Raw genomic sequence first — 22,438 nt, forward strand, 5'->3', positions numbered from 1 at the left:
AAGTACATCATCAGATAAAAATGTTAAAAACTATGTCGAAGCACAACAATTATGAACTATAGGTGACAGTAATGCTCGCAAAATTTGATATGTTCCACTCAGCCATAAAAAAGTAGCATAGCTCCGTAGTTTGGTACTGAATTCAACAGTATAAGACTAATTGAAATGGCACCATACGGACATAAAAAAACTTCAATAAGGCTAGTCATGTTCGAACACAAAGCTGAGAAAATCGCATCTGAAGTGCATGCACCAGCCATTTGGAGGTTGTTGTAGAGGCCTCAGAAAATTTCATAAAATTTTATAATGTGGACGTTGCAAGAGGACTTCACAATAGGAAGTAATACCAGGATGTACGGAAGAGTGCCAGCTTTCGAACAATGCCAAGATGGCGGCCATCTAGGACATGGTTGCGAGAGCGACGGGAGTGAAGTTCTGCTGCATTCTGCTCCAAAATCACCATTTCAGTGCTTTGGATGTGTCAGATATATCTATTTTTAGTAGCTGGAGGTAGAATTAAACCCTGAAGCTTTGTAGGTAGGTACTTCAGATTATGCTGAACACGAATATGCCATTATTTTTAAATAAAAATTTTCGCATTTTTGTAGCTAAAGCTACACTACGCTACCTGGAGCGATTTCGCCCATTTTGGCCATCTGCTCCCACTGCGCATGCGTGAGTTTCGCCACAGGTGCGCCGCGCGTGACGTCACAGCTGCGCCTCCGCCGTGACTGCCGCCAACTCCTTCACTTTACCCGCTCACCGCTGCGCATTGACGCCACGACTAGCTATGCACCTTTTCTGGCCGTGTGTGTGGGGTCAAATGAATACGGGAGGCAATGCGCTCGGCCTCCAGTTGCAAGCCATGGAAAAAGAGAAGCCTTGCTCGTTGCAGCAGCAACGTAGGCTTCGGGAAATTAGCTCGACAGACCCCGAAGTCATTGCCTGGGCCGTTCGGCACAACTGACAGACCCACAGGCTGACATCAGTTTGGCTCCATCAGTTAATGGCTCCTTTCACTAAGTATACTAAGCATAGCAGAGCTAAGCCACCGCTAATTTTTTTGCCATTTCAAGACCCATGTCCCCCCTTAAATGCTGCCGAGAATGGTGTCCAAGTTCGGAAGGCATGACTTGTGAGTGCCTGAGCAACTGAAAAGTTTCTTTTTCATGACATTTCTTCTAAAGTGCGCAGTCGACACAGTGACACTGCGGTGGGACCCCATTCTTATATTTTTATCAACTTTACCCAAGAATCTTTTGCGCAGCAGTTTTAGAAAAGAAAGGGTGTGGGAAAGCTTTGAGGGAATTAACAATACCAGCAACTGCCACTGTATATGCGAAGGCCCCGAGATGGCCAAGATGCAGTAGCGTTGTTGCCATCATTTTCCCTTCCTTTTTAGAATTTGTAATCAGGTCTGCTCGCTACCCTAGCTGTTGGCATATTGGACAACATCCCTGCCTTGAGTTTGAAGAGTACAATTTTTAAAAGAAAAAAAAAGAGTAAACCTGTATGCAAGTAAATACAGCAATTGTATTTATGGATCTGCTTGTCAAATAACTGCTCCATTGTAAATGAACTGCATTTTGCAGAGATGACAGTATTAGGATAGCACTAATTGGAGATCGATGGGGCTGATTACGATGACAATTCCAACACATGAGCTCTCACCTGACTTGGCTTCCACAGATCCAGACTTTTTGCTGGAATGAAGGGAAAAAAAAAGATGTTACAAAAGCACGAACAGCAGATCAAGTACACATTTTGCTGTATGCTATCAAACAATGCAAAAAAAAAAATGTGTGCAAAGCCAACAGAAAAATGGATGTAAGCATGGAGTCACGGCTCAAAACAAAATATGAACTTGTATGGCTTGTTGAAAGAAGCAACACACTGTTAGTTATTTCTGCACCAACACTGATATCTCTATACACTGGCACTCATTCACAGTGCAGAGGGTCTACGCATTACATCTGTGCAAAACTTCTTTCCACTCCCTGTCAGCTTTCAAGCAAAATTCTGTAGCCAGCTTTCACAGTTATTTCCCTGCACGTTCACATCCGGCTGCAAATAACTGCTTACTAAAATGCAGGTATACAGGCCTGATCAGTGATGCCTGAGCCATTGGCCCAGGCCTAACGCAACCAGCTGGCATTTCTGATACACAAATACCTTACTTTTTGGTACATAGCTACCAGCTGCCCAGTTAATTCCATGTAGAAACAACAAATCAGAAAAAGTTAAAACTGACACTGAGCAATGCAACAGTAAAGAAAGATTGGCTGCAATGCCCAGCAGTGAAAAAAATGTTTCTGTAGTAATAAGAGCAAGTCTCATTACTTGCAACCTAAGCATGAGAATTACTGTATTTACTCACATATTTTGCACGCTTTCTTTAAATTATTGCTTCAAATAGGGGGTGCACAAATTATGCAAAGGTTTCGCGAACACATCCAAAAACACACTGCAGCGGTCATAATGCACAATGCATACCATCCGTTGCCATCTAAGCGTCGACCCCCCAAGTTGCACGTTTTGCTGGATAAAAAGTTCTCCAATTATAAATATAAGATGCATATCCCCTCCTGCCCCGCACCACGCTATTTAGTTCCCTGTGGGACAGCATGACAGCGCTTGCCCAGTTCAAAGCAAGCAGGCAGACGCAAATGGAGATAAAAGCCAATGAAACAGAGCCCTCGTGTGCAGCCCGGCTGATTAGCGGAAAACCAAACAGCAACTGGTTCAGTAGTTTTGGGTTCCACCACACGCCGGCAGTTACCAGAGGTTTGCTCCTGCAACTGCTAGCGTGAGCGATACGGGCAAACAGCGCGCAATTCGTCCCCTCGCCATTCACACCTTTTGCAACCGCACACAGCGATGCAGCCGTGCTTATACTCCCAACCCTGCCTAGCGTGCACCTGTGTGCACGCTTGTAGCCTGACACAGCACGGGGCATGAAATGTGCGAGTGAGTCTTTTTTTAAAAACGAAGTAATAAATCAGGGGTGCGCAAATTACACGAGTAAATAGAGTAACTAGACCCCTCAAAGAAGAAGTACAGTCGACTCTCAAAAATTCTAACTTAGAAATCTGAGTTACGCAGGGTTCAAACTAAGAGAAGCCTTAATAATGCAAGTGTTGTTCACAGGGACCAAGCATCAGTTTGAATAATAATAATTGGTTTTGGGGGAAAGGAAATGGCGCAGTATCTGTCTCATATATCATTGGACACCTGAACTGTGCGGTAAGGGAAGGGATAAAGGAGGGAGTGAAAGAAGAAAGGAAGAAGGAGGTGCTGTAGTGGAGGGCTCCGGAATAATTTCGACCACCTGGGGATCTTTAACGTGCACTGACATCGCACAGCACACGTTTGGCCTCCATAAAAACGCAAGCGCCGCGGTCAGGTTCGAACCCGGGAACTCCGGATCAGTAGCCGAGCGCCCTAACCACTGAGCCACCACGGCGGGCCATCAGTTTCCATAAACCAGGAATCTGAACAAAGCAAGCTCGATTTAATAAGACAGTACTGAAAAGCAAATTTATAAGACCTTCAGTTTTACCCCACCTGGTTGCCTCAGTGCCGGCAGCAGATGACGGCGCTGCAGTGCCACTTGTTCGCCTCAGTGGCGGCTGTACAGAGGGCCGGCGCGGAGGTGGCCAGTCGCGGGGGGCACGCAGCGGCCATCCATTGGAGCCACACCAGCCGACGGGGAAGAGCTGCTGGGAGCGCAGTGGCAGCACCACACTGGTGCCGCCTTCGGTGCCGTCCTCCAGGCGAACCCACACCAGGGGCGGGCACACCCGCTCCACCGTGCCCACACACAGCTGAGTGGGCGTGCGCATGCAACACAGCAAGGGCAGTGACATTTAAAACTGAATTCTGTTCAACACTGCTGTGCTTCCAAGCTACAAATGAAAGGCCTGAGCCGAGACCTAAATTAATGAGTCTTCACCCTCCCAAATGCTTGCTTGTCACCATGCTATCAGTCACTTTCCTTTCTTCACAAAACAAGCTCAACATAGTACGCAGGAATCTGACACGAGAAATATGTTTAATATGGGTTCGGAGTTTTAAACACCCAACATGCAGGGAATGATTCAATACCAGTAAGAAGTTCTGTGATGGATGCGGTTACAGCGCTTGGCTGCTGACTCGCAAGTCTAGAGGCCCGTGTACTGTGCGATGCCAGTGCATGTTAACTCCTTCGCTACCGCAGAAAAATAGACGAACCCCAGGTGGTAAAAAATTCCGGAGCCCTTGCTACGGTGTTCCTAGTAGCCTGAGTCACTTTGGGAAGTTAAACCCCCATAAACCATAAACCATGATTGCACAGAGTCCAACACGTGAAATGTTCTAACTACTGCTACTACCTGTACACAGTCATCTTTCGTAGCCCTTTAATGTTTTCGATACTGACTAGTTTATGCAAAACCTTCAAGCCATCACCAGAAAATTAGAACAATAATAAACAGAAATTACAATCACAAAACACTGTGGGAAAGGTGTAGAAAGGGCTGAATCTGTAGTAACTCAACCAGCATTTCTCGACTCCCCAGATGAGAGATGCGTGCCCACCTCATTGGGATTCTTGCTGCTGACCACCTCCAGCTTCTGGTTTGGCTCAAAGCCCAGAGTGTCTTCTTCCTGTTACAGAAGAGAAGACAATAACACAGGGACAACAGATCAACCTCAGACCATCCGTGATCTAGTAGCACTACAAAACACCACAGGTATATGGCACACAACAGCATGCACAAAAGGTGGTTACCACATGTTCTCTCCATCACTATATTGGCTTTGCCAACATTTCAGGGCCATGTGAGGTAATGAAATGAGGTGCAGACCAACAGAAATCTTCTAGGACACTACAAGAAAACTTTACTGACCACAGCATTAGTGCATGCCAAACTACAAGGCAAATCACTGATGTTAAAAACTTAATACAATACATTAAAATGACTGTCCATTTCTTATTACAGCACTGTGTTTTGTCCCTGCGTGCTTACTTCTTTTACATCCCGTTCATCGCGCTGTAGTCATGGAATACCGTCACCAACTCGACCAACAACAACAAACTTCTATTACATGCTTTGGCTAGTCGTTTCAGCATGCGCACAACAAGTGCACCTTTCTGATGAAGTTAGGCTGCTGTTTATGTTCCTGGGTGTCCAAGATGAATTTTGGCAAAATAAAACAAATATTAAAATACATGAAAAAGCTGAGATTTCTGCAGCTCACTCAACTCACTGCCTAAACGCAAGAAGAGAAGAAAAGAAGCCACCATGCCACCTTGTTTTTCACCACTTCAGACCGAGTTACTAGCTGGCACAGCCACACACAACGCAGGTGGTAACCTCGGCCCAGATGTTATGCGACCCTTAGATTTTGCAACAGAATGAATATCCTCGCATAATGAATGTGGAAACATAAATTTTTGCTAAGACATTACACGACACAATAAACACAACACCAAAATATTTGCAAAATTTTGGGGGGAAAAAGTTGTTCGCTATGGGGGTAGATGTGGTAGCGAGTGTGTGAAGCTAGGCAAGAGGAAAGGTGTGCCAAACAGCTGTACATGATCACAAAGCGACCTGCACAGTGTTTTCCCAAAGGCCACAAAATATGGTTTACTAAAACCCTACAGCAAGTGTGAACCTCCAACTGTGCCGTCTATCGACAGTTCACTCACCAGGTGAAAGCAGGACCTTGGAGCAGCCTTGGCAGCGCATGACCTGAGGTACTCGTCCCAGCTGAACGTCTCACATGTATAGCCTGCAATGTAACAAGGGCACCATGCTGCTGAAATTGCCTGGCTTGTGGCAATACTGCTCAACAGTATGGCAAACAGTTATTACAGCCACTGGACCATAAGCAGCTCATGACCCCAGAGTAGACTTAGCCTAGACTGCCTCCAAAGAAGGCATAGTGGCTTCCAGTATTGCAGCACACACAGTGGTGAACTAAACAGGGGCGACGGTGAACTAAAACAATAAGGGAAAAATAGGACGAAAATAGAGAAGCGGGAAAATCAGACTTCTGTCAAGCCACTTTCTCCACAAAAGGCAGTGCTCTTCATGTAAACAGAATTTCTGTATTTGTGAACAAAGGAGGAGAAATGCACTACAGACAAGACAAAAGTAAACATCAGCCTCACTATGCCCGCTGCAGGGCAAAGGCCTCTACCAAGTCTCTCCAATTAACCCCGTCCTTTGCCAGCTGCAGCTGCCGTATTCCCACAAACTTCCTAATCTCATCCGCCCACCTAACCTTCTGCCGCCCCCTGCCACGCTTGCCTTCGCTTGGAATCCACTCCGTTACACTTAAGGACCAGCGGTTATCTTGCCTTCGCATCATATGCCCTGCCGAAGCCCAATTCTTCCTCTTGACTTCGACTAGGCTGTCATTAAACTGCGTTTGTTCCCTCACCTACTCTGCCTGCTTCCAGTCTCCTAACGTTACACTATCATTTTCCTTTCCATGGCTCAATGTGTTGCCCTTGACTTAAGCTGAACCCTTTTTGTTAGCCTCCACGTTTCTCCTCCGTAGGTGAGTACTGGTAACATAGAGCTGTTGTACGCTTTTCTCTTTAGGCATATTGGCAAACTGCCATTCATGATCTGAGAGAACCTGCCATATGCGCTCCACCCCATTCTCATCCTTCTAGTTAGATCTCATGATCCGGATCAGCTGTCACTACCTGCCCTATAGGTAGACAGACGCATTCCCTTACCATTTCGAGCACCTCGCTACAAATTGTGAACTGCTGTTCCCTTGCTAGGCTGTTGAACATTACTTTTGTTTTCTGCATGTTAATTTTTAGACTCACTGCTCTGCTCTGCCTGTCTATCGCATTGATCATGCTTTGCAGCTCATCTCCTGAGTGACTTAGCAAGGCAATGCTATTAGCCAATTGCACGGTTGGTAGTACTCTGCGCATTTCTCTACCACCTGATTGACAGTGTGAATATCGTCTACTGTCGTTGAGTATGCTTTAAAAAAGCCTGCCTGATCATTTAGCTGATTGAATTCTAAGGTTGTCCTGACTCTATTAGTGATTACATTAGTAAACACATTGTAGGCAATGGGCTGTAAGCTGATCGGTCTAATTTTTCAAGTCCTTGACGTCTCCTTTCTTATGAATTAAGGTAATGTTAAAATAAACATGAAGAATAAAAAAATGAACTAAAATACTAAAAATTTCTGCAGTCAAAGCCATTACTGAAAGATACAAGCATTCATTAAAGCAATCTAGACCAATGAAACCCACAGCTAATTTCACTCTGTACTGCACCAAGCTAAAAAAAATGCAGAGAAACACTCAAAATAAGCCACAGTAATAGAACAGTGGTTTCGCCAGAATGGCATGCCTTAGCTAACATGTAATGCATCCTGTTCCTTAGAGGCCACACCCTGGTGCCTCAGTGAACACTGCAGTGTTCAACTGCTTTGTTTGGCGTTTTGTCTTTGAGCACTTCACAAGTGTTCAATTTTTTTTTCCCTGAGCCTTTTGGATGAACTGAACAGGGGGAAAAAATTAAGTAATTACTGGCATGTGCCTCAAAGCTTCTGTGGACTGAATCTGATGAGCACTTGAGCACCATGCATTCGCTTCCCCTCCAAGATAAAATGCAGCTACTTGTTTCTCCCTTCATAGTGACTTCCTCCCTCACTCACCCAAAATTGAGTGACCAAGCAAATCCCAATTTCTGGACAATATGCAGTTATTGGTGCCTGGTGGCGATAAAGCGAGCTTCTCATGGCACCTACCACTGGCATTATATTTATAACACGCCCCATCTATCTAGCACATTAACCTATGGCTAACAGAGCAGCTGAACTATTGAGCAGACAAGCAAGGGCAAGGGTGTCACAACGAGGAAAGAACATGGCATGCGGCCACTCTCTGACTGACCAGGTGGTGCCAGGAGGGGCAGCCCATGCTCCTGAGCCCACCCAGCTGGTAAAAGTGTCTGTGACCGAGAGTGGCAGCAGCGAACCAGCGGTGGTGCCTCCGCGGGGTGCCGCAGGTCGTCCACCTGCAAAATGGTTTAATCAATGGGCATTTGGTAACATTCCCAGTGACACTCAATTAAGGTCCCAGAAAATTCACACAGAGGGGACCTCAAATGGCCTGAAAAAAGTGTAGTTCATTTCTGGTCTAGAGGCATATACACTGTCATTCAGCCATGTCACAGCAGCACAGCACACGTAGAAGAACCCCAGATAGACAAAGTTGATCTGGAGCCCTACCGCATTAATTGCTTCATAGCCTAGCGCACGGGTTCTCAAACTGGGCTCTGCAGAGCCTCAGGGCCCCTCGAAGTGCTTTTTTGGGGTTCCCCAAGCACCTAAACCCATACATGACTCAATCCACCCTTTCCTTTACACATTGTAATTATTTAAACTGTTTCACCATACAGCCAATCACTACTGCCATATTTACACAAATATAACACGAGTTTTTTCTCCTCACTTCAACAGTTTCAGAACTCATTTCTAGTTATATTCAGAACCAAGGTATGAACAAAATGAAAAATTTTTTTTTCATGCTGCTTAAGATAGCTACAGCAACCTTCACCAGCAGACTCGCACGCTGCTAGGAGAAACCAACTTTTCGACAATCTGGGGTCACGCGGCGTGCCAGCGGGTGCACACGGACAAAGGAGAGGGCGACTCTCAGGCTGTCAGTGACTGCACTTCGTACGTTCAATCAGTAACAAAACTGGATTAATGTCAGTGGTTTAACTCCATCCATACAAACTGGTCACACAGTCTCTAATGCTAACGCATACACCGCCGCATGAACTGCACTGATTGCCTGCGACTTTTTTTCGGACACCTCGCACTTTTTACGTCTCTGACTGCACTCTTTCCAACACAGCAGGACAACAGCTTACAGCAAGCGATGCAGCAACAAAACTGAGGCAAAAACGCACAAACAATACTGCCTAGCACCTGCTACCAACCTGGACAAGGAACCACTGTCCCGATGCAAGGGTGGCCGTGACGGTGGCAGGGCAGGCCTCTCTGCGGCTCACAGGGTGCAACAGCTCCACCTTTTGTCCCACCTCAAAGGTGTGCTCACACAGTGGCACCGGGGGCTGTAAACAAAGGCCCCACCCAGGCTTCAGTCACTAGCAGAACAGGGGGCAGTCACCAACTGACCCACTGGATCGGGACAGCCACATTCCAATTTTTCTGCAATGCAGCCAAGGCGTCTTCACATTTCTCTTACAAAGCCACTGCTGTGGATGGGAGACAAAAAGCTGGACGGACTGCTGACTGTGTCTGGTCATGCGAACACAATTACATCAGTAGTTGGGCTGCTTTTGCAGCTGTGACAAACAAACCAAACAAATGCAATGACCATGGTATGTCCAAATCACAAATGATAAACACTGGGCAGTTTTGTGACTAGTCTGAAAGCATCTTTGTGTCCCTAAGAAGACATCTTAGGGACATACATTTGGAACTAAAAATTTTAACAATTATACCTAAACTGTCTTTTTGCAATATACTTTTATATATTTCAGACATCTCAAACCTCCCGACCATTCCACCAATTGCAGTAATTTCACAATACTCTCCACTGTGTACAGTTTATTGGTACCCACAATAAGAACGCATGCTGATTTTTTCAAGAATTCTATTCTGAAATGACCATGATACAACAGTTTAAGCTGAAAGTACACAGTGCTGCCTTAAAGATGTCTTAAGAACTCAATTCTTATCTACAATACGCAGCATGCAATCAAACGGAATGACAGGCCAGAAGTTAAGCATATCAAAGCTGACGAAAATATGAACAGAGCCCAACAGCCGAGCCCACCTGCAGTATGTTGGCCAGAATCTTGCTGTTGTACTTCTGGGCCTCGTCCATCGATTCGCGCAGGATTTGCTTCCACTCATCCAGAGGGTGCAGGCTCTCAATGCCTGCATGTCACACATGGGCTCAGCTGAGTCTTGCGCCACCTGAAGGTCTTCCACTGCACTTCACACATAAGCTTTCCCTCCACAGAACACTCCCAGCTAAAGGCCAGAACCTCAAAGTGAGGGCAATGCTGGGAGCAAGAATGCCTACAATGCCTTCCACCTCAGTGGTAACATTTCAAGGGAAGCACTGAATTCCATCAAAGTACACTATACAATGGAATTCTCATGAACAATATGCTCTCTCAAGCCCAAATCCTCCCACAGGAAGAAGACTTTCAGGGTTACAACTACCTATGCCATAACAGTTGCTATGCTCAGTAAAAGTAAGAGAAGTATGGATGCTTGCACAAAGAAGTGACATATTACTGAAGCTGACGCCCCGCTGCACTGGAAGGCACATGGTTGACCCACTCTACTTCATTTCTCTCCTAAGAGTGTGAGGCTGTGGAATCTGCACAATCAGTGCACATGCTTAAAAACATGGCAAAGTACAAAACAAAATGCTAGTCACTGCATGTGCTCACACCAATGGAATGCAATCCTAGTCACTACATGTGCTCACATCATGTGCTGTGAGCATATGCAATGACTAGCATTTCATTACGTGTCTTACCATGCTTTCGTTTTGCCATTCATCAAGGCCTCGAAAACTGGGTGTGATATGCAGAGCAGTGACATATTTAAGCATGCACATTAACTGCACAGATTCCAAAGCATCACGTGCTGAGAGTTAATTGCAATATACAGCTACTACAGTGACTTAGAATATTAAATAGTACAACATCAGAATCATGTTACCAAGGTTACCATGTTTCGAAGCCTACCGCCGAACTACTCTCTCAGATCACATAATACTGCAAGTAAGACTTCCTGATGGACTAAGTGGCACTGTGCTCGAGTCTAAAATGGCAGTACAAACGAGACAGGGACACAGGAGAAGAAGGCTCTGCTCCGCACACAAGCAACCATTTTGTATTCAGGCAACATGCTCGCTGCAGAGAACGTAGGCTGCACTTACAACAGGCTCTCACAACTCACTTGTTCTTGGCGACACAAATGAAAGTTGCCATGAAGACAAGGAGAGCACCAGGAAACAACAGTCTAGTGCAGATGTGTTACTGGTTAAGCAGCAAAGGAACGAGGACAAGAACACAGAAGGCATCCCCTTGTACCGTATATCCTTCCAATGGAACGGTCACAAAATGGTCCAGCTTACCCCATTTAGTATTTCTCCGCTGCTACTGGTATGTTTGTATTAGGTGACTGCACACTGTGCAAGAAGGTAAAAGGACTAAAAAAAAAAGATTACACTAGGCTATGGTTGAGTTAAAACATTCGATAAGAGCCATCACCGGTCACTGCGGAAAACTTCCAAAATTCAGTGAGCCAGCTAAACCACAAAAATTCTAAACAAAAAAACTTGTTCACAGACTTGTTTGCACTCCTTGTTCTGTCCATAAAGAAAGGTTAGCATGAGAAGAGATGTGCCAGTGTCCTCCACTGCACTCTTTTCAAGAAGAAGAGGGCTTATAATACCCTCCCAGAGAAAAAAAAAAATTATTTCAGAAAAATTTTTAGCTCTAAATTTTTATCACTGCACTCTTTTCAAGAAGAGGGCTTAATACCCGCTCAGAGAAAAAAAAAAAGTTATTTCAGAAAAATTTTTAGCTCAAAATTTTTATTTAAAAAATTTTACATTTTTATTTTATTTAAATCTTTATTTAAATCAAATGTTAAATTTAAGCAAATTTTAAAACTAAAAGAAATTGTAAATATGATTTTGAAGGTAATTTAAAATATGCCAGACAGCCAGACCACCTCTCCGTATTGTGGATCCGGCTTCAGTGACGATTCAGGGAGGCTCCCAATAATGGCTCTCACCGTAAAAACCATGGCAGTATAAGGCTGCGTACTCACACTGAGGCGGACGATAGCTCTGGTTGCCATGCGAGGGTGTGTCGAGAGGCTTGACCCGGTGTGACAGGTAGAACAGCCACAGGTCCCACTGAGGGTCATCGCACCCATCGTAACGCAGGAGGAGACGACCACCCACGTTCTTGAGGACCTGCGCAACATGGCAGCCAGAAGGGAAAAAAAATTAAGCCACAGACAACTGCAACAGAGGATGCATCAAAGATGCAAACGCTGTCTTTGACAGAGCAAGCACAAAGTGTCATATTTACTCACATAACAAACTCACCCACGCAATGAATGCATCTATTCAATGAAAACAAATAAAAATCTGCACAAAATTTATTTATAAAAAAGGCATAGTTACAATGCGAATAGTGGACACATGCTGCGTTTCATCCTAGCTAAACTGCACACCTGGTGAAGTCCGCCCCAAAGCTGCAAAGCACCAAAGCCGCTGAACAATGACCACAATCTCAGCCTCTTTCAAGGCAGAGATTGCTCAAGGCAAATTCATCCGCCCCCCCAATAGAGAGGACAAGAGGAGACTCACAGAAGCAGCCCACCCATTCAGTGGGTTCTCTTCCTCGAGCACCAGCAGCTTCATGCCCGGCTGGATCTGGTCAATGGGCGCCGAACCTTTCTGCATGCACGCACGAAAAAAACACACATGGCATGCTTTGTGGCACATTCCTGTTCGCATACATTTTTAGTGTCAGCTGTTAGAGCCACATATTCCTCCAACTTCATATTACCACCCCTTGAGTCCCATCCAAAAGTGTCCAAAAGAGTAATGATTAAGCCAGCAACATGCGCACACTTCTGTCACTAAGCAGTTTGTGCTTTGTTATTATACTTCTGTACATGAAACATGAAACATTTTCTTTAATTTTTGACACAAAATAGAAAGCGCAATAGCGAATACAACCACCTTTTTTCGCGAGATAAAACACACAAGGCTTATTCATGCAATATATACGTACATACTGAAATTAATTCTACAAGTAACAGAAATTACTTCCTTTCATTTTTTTTTTTCTGTACAGTTCCAAAGACTGGACCCCAGAGACTCACACCCCATAGTCTATGAATATCTAACTCGTGTGACAAAGCATGCAGCAACTTTCAGGGTGCCTGCATTCAGCCAGCTGCTACTCACCATCTCAAGCACATAGGCTGGCACTGTGACAGCACTCTCCAGTTCATCGGACAGCAGTTTTTCCCAGTCCAGGTGCTTCTCCAAGATGGCTGCCACGGGACACACAGAGAAGTCCCAGAGCACAGTGAAACGCAAGCCAGTTCAATGTTCATTTTTTCAACAAGAAAAGGATGACGCTGAGCTACCTGCCACGGCATTTCAGTTAGGTCTAAACTGCTCTCGCCTTTCCTTGCATAGCCACATATTACCACTGCCTCCTTCCGACAATTATTCCTTCACCTAAAGAGTTGTGACAGAGTTCCTTAAAAAATATGGACGTGATGCGGATGAAACGAGAAAAAAACACATTTTTCCTCATCCCATTCTCGCAATGCAGGGTTTTAAAAACTGCAGATGAGCTGACTAGGCCAAAACATTGCTTGCTGTTCACATGCTGTATTTACCCAAATGTATCGCAACCAATATTGTAACATGAGGACTGCTTTTGACAGTGCAGCAGAGGAAAAAAAGTCACTCCATAATATTGAGTTTGTTACACAGGGGGAAACTTTTCATTTTCATTATCAGCAAAAAAAAGACTATAGCAACATTTTAACACACAATTAATGCGAGTAAAATCACAGAACACAGCTGTGCATGTTGTGTCCCTCACCTGGGGGTGGCTTGAGGGGCTTATGGTTGCGGGCACACCAGCCCAGCGGGTGCACCTCGTTGGTGCCGACGTCACACCAGAAGTCAGCCGAGCGGTCGGCTCCATAGCCGAGATAGCGAAGCGACAGCAGCGGTCCACACGTGGTCACCACCGAGGCCAGCCAGTAGACATTTCCGCCACTGCCATTGCTGGTGCCGCCATCGGCCGAGCTTAGGGGCACCTCCAGCTTCATCCCGGGACGCAGGCCGCTTTCCAGACTGTGCTCCACCTGGATGCCAAAGGTTCCCATGCATTTCACTTAGTGTTTCACTTGGGAAAACAGGTCTCTGCAGGTGCTGCATCTGAGAATACCAAGGTATGGGTTCTGTATTTGTTAATGGATACTGATTCCATCTGCTTCATATGTTCCAACAGCTAAAAACTGAGGTTGCTTCACCACAGAAAATGCAAAGCCGTGTAAAAATGTTATGGCCACTGAGCCACCATGGCAGGTAGTCCCTTCTGGTGCTGCACATTTTAATGTGGGGGTCTCAAACTCAGCTTGCTAACTAAGCTGCATTGGTGAACTTTTGCCTCCCACGAGCCAGTGCATGGACAGGAAGGAAAGAAGGAAGAGCAGCACGCGCCGCACGCCCGTTGTGACCACTTAACTTGTCTGTCGCCTCGAACACAGTGAAAGGTAAACGGTGACTCCTGACTGCGGATAGTGCAATGTCACAGGAGTTTACTACCGCTCAACATATGTATTCTGTACTTCCGGCAAAATTGCTAAGTTTTGCCAGTAGCCAAGATAATTATCATAACTACTTCAGATATCAGTGTTTCCATCAATACGATGAACCAGTACACATCTTAGTTCTTTATATGCATGCAGGGCTCATGGCCTTGTGGGCCAAAAAATGTCAAAGTGGTCATATATTTCACCATAACTTCGTATCAGGCAACTATCGCAAAGTGAGCTAGCATCCAATTCAAGATGCCTCTAGCATCGCATTACAGTTAACCTAACACTAGACATCAGAATACAGCCCCGATCTCAAAACGGTTTTACTTCTTGTGACCATCGTCATGGCAGTTGATGGCATCAAATGTAGGTGTGCACTCACTCTGAAAATAAAATCATTTAGGGACTCGAGCACTTAATGCCGTTAACCTTTCCACCGCCTCTCCCGTTAGTGCTTGGAAGTCACATCACAGGTGCACAAGAACTCAGGGACATAATGCATTAACGTCGCCTATGATGAAGCACAGGTATCACATGACAGCTGCACATGGCGAACAACAGTGCACATACTCACGTGAGCAAAGGCTGTGGCCGGCACAGACTCGCTCTGTGTGCTCTCCAGGTAGTCGTCCCAGTTGAACTCTGGCTCCCCATCTTCTTCTGCACAGGGTGATTATGACCTTAAGGTCACCAGTGTAACACAAGCAGTGCAAAAATGCAAGGACGACAGGGAACAACAAAGCACACGGATCTAACTTTGCATCACAGCTCTTCACCTGTTTTGCACCTGCGGCATAGAAAACAAACTAGCCCAAGTAGGCAGCTCAACACCAAGTCGCAAACTGCAAAAGCCAGTGTACTATTTGCAGCACTAACCACTACGTTCACGTCAGTGAACATTCCATACAATACCCTGCTTATTCATGTAACAAAATGGATAGTATTATAGGTCGACAGGCTCATGGATGAAACTGACCTTTTGATACGGGTGATCACACTTTTACAATAAATTGCAATAATAATGATTTTACAGCCACTGCTTCAGGGTTCTGCACTTGATTATTCTCCCTTGTACGGTTTATGCTTCATGACAGTATTATCCCAATTCTGCGATAATGCAGATACTTGGCAGTTCATCAGATGAACAGAGCTAATACCAAGGGAACAGAAACATAGCGGGGGTGTCCAAAAACCAGAAGCAGCATGGAGGCCAGGAAATTACGGATTGGCCACGGCTGACAAGGCACAATTGATCACACTTCAATGGGCATCAATGGCCGATAGTTAAGAGTGCATTACAACACATTAAACTTAGTGGGCCAATAACGACGATTAAGGTGAACCATATTAATTAAAGCACTGTGCCATAAAGCAAGCAGACCAGTTTTTCTTCGTCTCCTTGAACAACAAAATAACACCCCTCATTTTTTGAAGGATGGAGCATCCAAGTAATGTTTTGAGACAAAGGACAAGCATACAACAAGAGAGTCACACAAATGTAAGAAGGTCAAACCTAATACGGTTGCTTCAAAGCCATTCTGTGAGCATATGATGTGCCCTGTTACATGTTGCTAAGCAACACCGTAGCTTTGAATGTGGCTACAGTGTTAGCAGCAGACAAATAAGAAAACAGAAACAGGTAAAGAGGACATTTTGCAACAAAAGAAAAAAATGCAGATATGACAGTGTCAGCAGGCAAACCCAAACACACTGACTAAAATGATTAATTGGCTATTGTTTTCGTCACCACAGAACACAGACCCACTAGAGCACACTAAAGTGGCAAGCACCTCCATAAACAGTTTATACAGCTCAAGGTTCCACAGTGCTATGAACAACTTGTGCATTGATTACAGCTAAGCTTGTGATGATTATGCTGCTGGTGGTGGTGACGACAATGTTGAAAGCACCTGTGTGCTTGTATAAATCTGCTTCCATCAATAATGACGTCTTTAAATAGAGAAAATTGGTTTTCAGGAAAAGAAATGACCCAGTAACTGTCTCATGCATTTCAGTGGACACCAGAACTGCGCCTAAGAAAAGGGCTAGAGGAGTGAAAGAAGGAAGAAAGAAAGAGGTGCGGTAGTGGAAATAATTTTGACCACTTGGATTTAACATTACCTACGGGGCAGAAACCTGGAGGCTAACAAAAAGGGGTTCAGCTTAAGTTAAGGACAACACAGCGAGCCATGGAAAGGAAAATGATAGGTGTAAGGTTAAGAGACCGGAAGCGGGCAGAGTGGGTGAGGGAACAAACGCGTATTAATGATATCCTAGTCGAAATCAAGAGGAAGAAATGGGCTTGGGCAGGGCATGTACTGCGAAGGTAAGATAACCGCTGGTCCTTAAAGGTAACGGAGTGGATTCCAAGAGAAGGCAAGCATAGCAGGGGCCGGCAGAAGGTTAGGTGGGCGGATGAGATTAGGAAGTTTGCAAGCATAGGGTCGGCGCAGCTGGCAAATGACAGGGTTAATTGGAGAGACATGGGAGAGGCTTTTGCCCTGCAGTGGGTGTAGTCAGGATGACGATGATGATTGGAAATAACAGCACACAAAAGACAGAGGACCAAAAGAAAAAAAAGACAGGACAAGCGCTCCCCCAACTCGCCCAACTGAACGTGCTACTAAGATTAATGTGCGCTGACATCGCACAGCACATGGGCGCCTTTTGCGTTTCCCCTCCATTGAAATGCGGCCACTTTGGCAGGGTTCGAACCCGGGTGCTCCAGCTCAGTAGACGAGAGCTTTAGCCACTGAGCCACCGCGGCGCGTTTTGAAATGGAGACTTCTGTTGAAAAATTCACTAATCTTCAGCCGTGGATCCTGCTTACATGTTTACGCAAAATTATGCACACCAGAGAAAGAATAACGAATGTAAAACAAAGCAGGACAAGGAGGAGCAAGCAGGCATGTTGCAGGCATTATCTGTTACATCTTCACTCATCATACAAACAAGTTTGAAAACTCAGCAAAGCAAAGACATCCAACCAACCTCACCTCGGTTCAGCCAGAAAACTATGCACGCATCGCTAATATGACCGTGGTGATGCCACCCATATGTGCAGACTACAGGAGGCTCGGAGGGCTAGAGCGTCTTCCACACCTCCCCACCCCCCTCAAAAAAAAAAAAAATCCTGGAAAGGCTAAGTCCCCCACCCCAGAGAATGTGTGATGGGGTCAAGGGGCAGCATGTCTTCTTAAGTACAGTTTTGGACAGATCGACTAAAGAACTACAGCTTCCTAAATGTTTGAAAAACAGCGCATTCTTAGATCTCAGCCTTAAACTGCAGCGGATACATAGATTTGCCTCCCACCAACAAAGTCTCGAGAAGGGTGACAACACTAAGAGTGGTAGATCCAGTTCACCATCAAGGGAACCGACAGACAACAGGAGTTTTTCCGAACGTCTCCTCTTGTAATCAGTTTGTAATAATTCAATTGCTAGCTTATTGTGGAAATGTTTGTGTTTCCCAGTGTTTTTTCTCACTTCAACTAAGAATGTTATGAATGTCTACCAAGAGTTTATGTATTTTTCAGTTTCTTTTGTTCATTTATTTATTTAGTATCCTAAGAAACATGGGATCATTCTTTTCAGCATATTTGCTCGACCAGAGACTAGAGGCTCCACTATGTGGCCTATCCGCCTGCGTATATCTCTTCCCAAGGAGCATGCACAAGGGGGGGGGGGGACAAATGAAAAAGAAAGAGGCTACTAACTGGGCCCCAGAGTGAAAATTCGACATCTTCGATGCCACCAGTAACTTCTGATATAGTGCTTCTCACATATTGGGAAACAGTGCCTGAGAAACTGACACTTGACCAATTTCCTCAAATAGGTGAAGCAGTGAGAGAGAGCTGCTACAATTAAGTACTCACCAGTGGCTCCTGTGAGGCTGGGCCTTTTGTGGGGGCTGCCCATCTCCTTCTTGGGAGAGCTGGGCACCTTGCCACTCATTGCTGACAGCCCTGCACAAGTACCCCACATACCAGTTGCACACATATAATATGACACCCAAACTACCCGTTTATTCAAGGAATCGTGCATAAGGTCCCTAGTTCTTGCAAGTGCATATTGCACTGGGGGTACATGCATTGCCATGCATAACAAAAGTGCATTTCAAGTGCATGCAGGAAATTCAGAAAACGAAGTTGACAAAGAAGATAGATTCACTGCACAAAAGTTTATAGTTCGACCTGATTAGTATGGATGGATCTGGCCTAGCCGCTAAGCGCAAGGAAAGGGGAAGGGGAAATAAAAAGGAGTAGGCAATGAGAACTGTGAAGTGAAAATTACTACAGTAAATGAATTCTCATTTAAAAAGTTCTGTATGCACTGAAACAGAGAAAGTTTTTCTCTGGCACCACTGAACTGCTTTTGGCAAATTTGTTGCACTTAAAAAGTAAGTTGCAGCTGCTGCTCAGATCACATTTTTGATTCAGGCCATACCCTGAAGAACTGATTTGTCAAAAAATGCTAGTAGCAAAAAGTGTGGAATCATTTAAAGTTTCATTTTTACAAATCTGCAGGGGCATAAAAACACTCCAACACAAGTTAAAATCTCTTTGGAGCAGAATTTTTATTAACTTCTTATTTAAAAAGGTTTAACATTTAGGTCTAAAAATTTTTCTTTTCAGAGGTTTACATACTATAACCAACAGGTTACATTATCGCACATGAGTTTTGTAAAAGTATGAAAAATGAAAATGAAAACTGGTTTTGAGGAAAGGAAATGGAGCAGTAACTGTCTCACATATCCCGCGGTGGACACCCGAACCACACTGCAAGTACAGTGCCGTAAGTAAACGGAAAGAAAGAAGGAAGAAAGAAAGAGGTGCCGTAGTGGGACCACCTGGGGATATTTAACGTGCACTGACATCGCACATCACACGGAAAAATGGAAAATTCTTTTTTGAGGAAAGGAAATGGCGCAGTAATTGTCTGAATCTCGGTGGACACCCGAACCGCACCGTAGGGGAAGGGAGAAGGTGGGAGTGAAAGAAGAGAGAGAGAAAGAGGTCCCCGTTGCGGAGTGCTCCGGAATAATTTCGACCACCTGGGGATCTTTAACGTGCACTGACATTGCACAGCACACGAGCGCCTTTTCTGTTTCGCCACCACAGCGCACGGACACCATTTTGCTTCTCGCCTCCATCGAAACGCGCGGACACCGCGCGGTCGGCTTCGAACCCGGGTACTCCGGCTGAGTAGCCGAGACCGCGGCGGGTGTAAAGTATGAAATAACAGCAGAAAAATGGAGAAATTGTAAATGTCTGCTCCTCTATAGCTGCTCAGCTCTGTTTAATTAGAACTTGACAGTCTTCGTTAAAAGGCTGCAGAATTGCAAAAAAAAAAAAATTATTTAGACAAAAAATGCCGACGGCCTAAGCAGGAAGGAAACAGAATTCCATAGAAATCGGTGTCGCACAATGCATTTTCGCGACCTCAAGTTTAAAGATAACCGGAGCAACATTCTTAAAAAGAACGTTGAACCGGAGTTCGTGGAGGCGAAACGCAAAAGCCGTCTGCGTGACATATGTGCGCTGTGAGCACACGTTCAAAACGCGGCCGGGTGGTCGAATTAACCCGGAGCCCACCACTACGGCGGCTTATCTCTGTCTCCTTTCGATCCTTCCCTCACGGCGCGGTTTATTTTTGTTTTTGCTCGGCCCGAGTTAAAGGTTTTCAGACTTTTATTTAGCTAAATAAAACAGTAATATATACATACGATTGGAGGGTGCGTACCGCAGCGTATGCGTTTTTCGTGCTGCAGATTTATTAATTGACCATATCGGTTTAAACTTCGGTCAGAGAGTAAAAAAGATCACACTACTACACGACATTACTGGCACCGTCATGAGCAAACAAAAACGGAAACGCACGTACACACACACATACAAAAAAAAAGAAATATCATCCATTAGCAAAACCCATAAAAACGATCATCGCTTGCGCGATCTGGAACACGAAGTGAACGATGGTATGCGCATATCGTTGCAGAGCCGAGTAGAGCGCATTTACCTTTATCTTTTTTTTTATTTTGCACGTACGTGCACTTAACAAAAGCAACGTACAGTACTACGCCTGCAAAAACAGGATGCGATCGGTGCGTCTCGAGCCGAAAATACGTATGAGCCTTAAAATTCGACGCTTCTAGTTCGAGAATGTTCAGGTAAATGACTGAACACGCCTTAATTACCAGACACACGCATGCGATTAACATTTTCATGCGCAGCGCTTGCGCAATTAAGCGCGACTCGATCACACATATATGCCAGAGGCGCGCTGCGCTTGATTTTTTCTAAGCAGTCTAAGCAAGCAAGCAAAAAAAACCAAGAACAGGCACACGAAAAGAAAACGCGTAGGATCATATTCGCGAGATGCGTCAAAGTTTGGGAACGCGCTGCAATCCATATCGTACGTACGAAATTTTTTACAGCGCAAAATAAGATGGAAGTACGTCCGCCTTCCTTATTTGTTCGTGCTTATCGCTGTAATTTCCGCAAGCAGCGTCAACAATAAATAGTGAACACGGATCTGTCCCGCAAATAAGCAGAGCTGCGCTGGAAATAGCAGATCGTTCGCCAAGTGGCCCCGCAGTGCTCGGCCCGGGCATTCCGAAGGGACAACGCACAAATCTATTGTTCCGTACTTCGCTGGATCTCCTGATTATTTGCGCATCACGACACTTCGCTCTGTTAAACTGTCACATTGTAACCCGGCACGAAGGGCTGGGCATGACTGATCCGAATAATGCCGAGACTCGCAAAACAAGTATGAAACTCCATAAGAAGCGCAGCATGCGCACTCTCACTACCTTAATACATGGATGCATGACACGACTGGACACCTGAAAATTATTTTGAACTTCCTAAATATTTCGAACAGCTACTGCGGCAACATCAATTCAGGCGATGAAAGCGGCTGGACCTACCGGTGCAGCAGCTGAAGAGCTGTGATAGCGTTCAACGAACAGTTGATCAGCACGCTGCGACCGTTTGCGGCTGATATGGACTCCCATTCACGATTAACGCGAAACTAAAGGAGGAAGACGAACTTACCGAGCGCTTTCCGGATCAAAATCACCAAAATTGTCAGCGCAAGACGCCAATTGACCGTCGTCTTCTCCCGAACATGCAACGGCGGCGACAGCGGCACCAGCAATGCCAACCTTCTTTTTATCTTTTTCTTTTTTTAACTGTAAAACCAAAACCGAAACTAAGGTACTTTTTCGGAGCGAAAACGGTCTTTTTAAATAAAAAAACGTCATCGTAATTTCACACTGAGACACATTTTCTTCCTTTGCGCAACATACCTGCTTTTCAGGCTACATAAAATATTATTCAAACAGCTGATGCTTTCTTCGCTAAAAAAACATCCGTTTGTGCGAGCGAGCTGAACCACCTGTGCGGCACGACGCAGCACTTGCTTGGCAGAACTATGGTCCCTAGAATATCTGCTGCTGGTCCTTGGACCCAAGATATTAAATTTATTTTTGGAATATGGCGGAGTGCTAGACGCACTCTGGCACGGGTCGGCCCGGTATTGCACTGCCTCCGGGATCGGCCCGGGGCCTATGGGCAATTAGCGCGCGGTGCCTTTTCTTTCTATCTTTCCTCTCCTATCCTTTAACTCTCTTACTTTCAGCACGCGGCAGTGAGCGTGGCTCGGCTTGAGCCAGTAGGCAGGCCCGTGCACTTTCTTTTTTCCTGTCAACAACAGCAGCAGCAGTCCCTTTAGAAATGGCAGAACTGCGCCTCTTGGCAACAACGAAGCGAAAAAAGAAAAAAAAAACGTTCGCACATGTGTTTTGCATTGGTTCTCCATGCATTGGTTTTGCATTTGTTGCATCGGCGTGATGTGAACGATTGATATTGCCTGTCGATTAGTCTGACTGCATGGTTTCATGCTGTGCAGTTGTCTGATGGCGAACTTGTCCGTTTTGAGACGTTCCAGACGTTTTTGGAAACCAAAAACTCAATGACGTCATCTCCGACCAAAAACCAGGGTTAAGCACTCAGGATATAATGCTAAGACTAGAGCAGGATATAATCAGGAA

The 22,438-nt window shown here is 45.2% G+C and overlaps 1 protein-coding gene across 2 annotated transcripts in view; it reads right to left on the reverse strand.

Moving 5' to 3' along the window:
* LOC144099332 (scm-like with four MBT domains protein 2) overlaps positions 1 to 21,551 on the reverse strand; it is a 42,568-nt gene extending 21,017 nt beyond the window's left edge. Inside the window, exons 1-14 of one of the 2 annotated variants that reach the window (XM_077632555.1) lie at positions 21,441 to 21,551; positions 18,258 to 18,347; positions 14,957 to 15,042; positions 13,659 to 13,926; positions 13,007 to 13,095; positions 12,401 to 12,490; positions 11,854 to 12,001; positions 9,833 to 9,936; positions 8,970 to 9,104; positions 7,916 to 8,039; positions 5,693 to 5,775; positions 4,576 to 4,644; positions 3,565 to 3,824; positions 1,672 to 1,703 (exon numbers count right to left, since the gene is read on the reverse strand). In XM_077632555.1, coding sequence (XP_077488681.1) covers positions 1,672 to 1,703; positions 3,565 to 3,824; positions 4,576 to 4,644; positions 5,693 to 5,775; positions 7,916 to 8,039; positions 8,970 to 9,104; positions 9,833 to 9,936; positions 11,854 to 12,001; positions 12,401 to 12,490; positions 13,007 to 13,095; positions 13,659 to 13,926; positions 14,957 to 15,042; positions 18,258 to 18,336 — 1,567 coding nt within the window. In that variant the 5' untranslated portion in view covers positions 18,337 to 18,347; positions 21,441 to 21,551. Of the gene's footprint in view, positions 1 to 1,671; positions 1,704 to 3,564; positions 3,825 to 4,575; positions 4,645 to 5,692; positions 5,776 to 7,915; positions 8,040 to 8,969; positions 9,105 to 9,832; positions 9,937 to 11,853; positions 12,002 to 12,400; positions 12,491 to 13,006; positions 13,096 to 13,658; positions 13,927 to 14,956; positions 15,043 to 18,257; positions 18,348 to 21,313; positions 21,391 to 21,440 lie in introns of those variants that run through there. The other variant, XM_077632554.1, reaches the window with a different exon arrangement.
* Between the last annotated feature and the right edge of the window lie 887 nt (positions 21,552 to 22,438).

Source organism: Amblyomma americanum, chromosome 7 (assembly GCF_052857255.1).
Source record: "Amblyomma americanum isolate KBUSLIRL-KWMA chromosome 7, ASM5285725v1, whole genome shotgun sequence".
In the NCBI taxonomy this organism is placed as follows: Eukaryota; Metazoa; Arthropoda; class Arachnida; order Ixodida; family Ixodidae; genus Amblyomma; species Amblyomma americanum.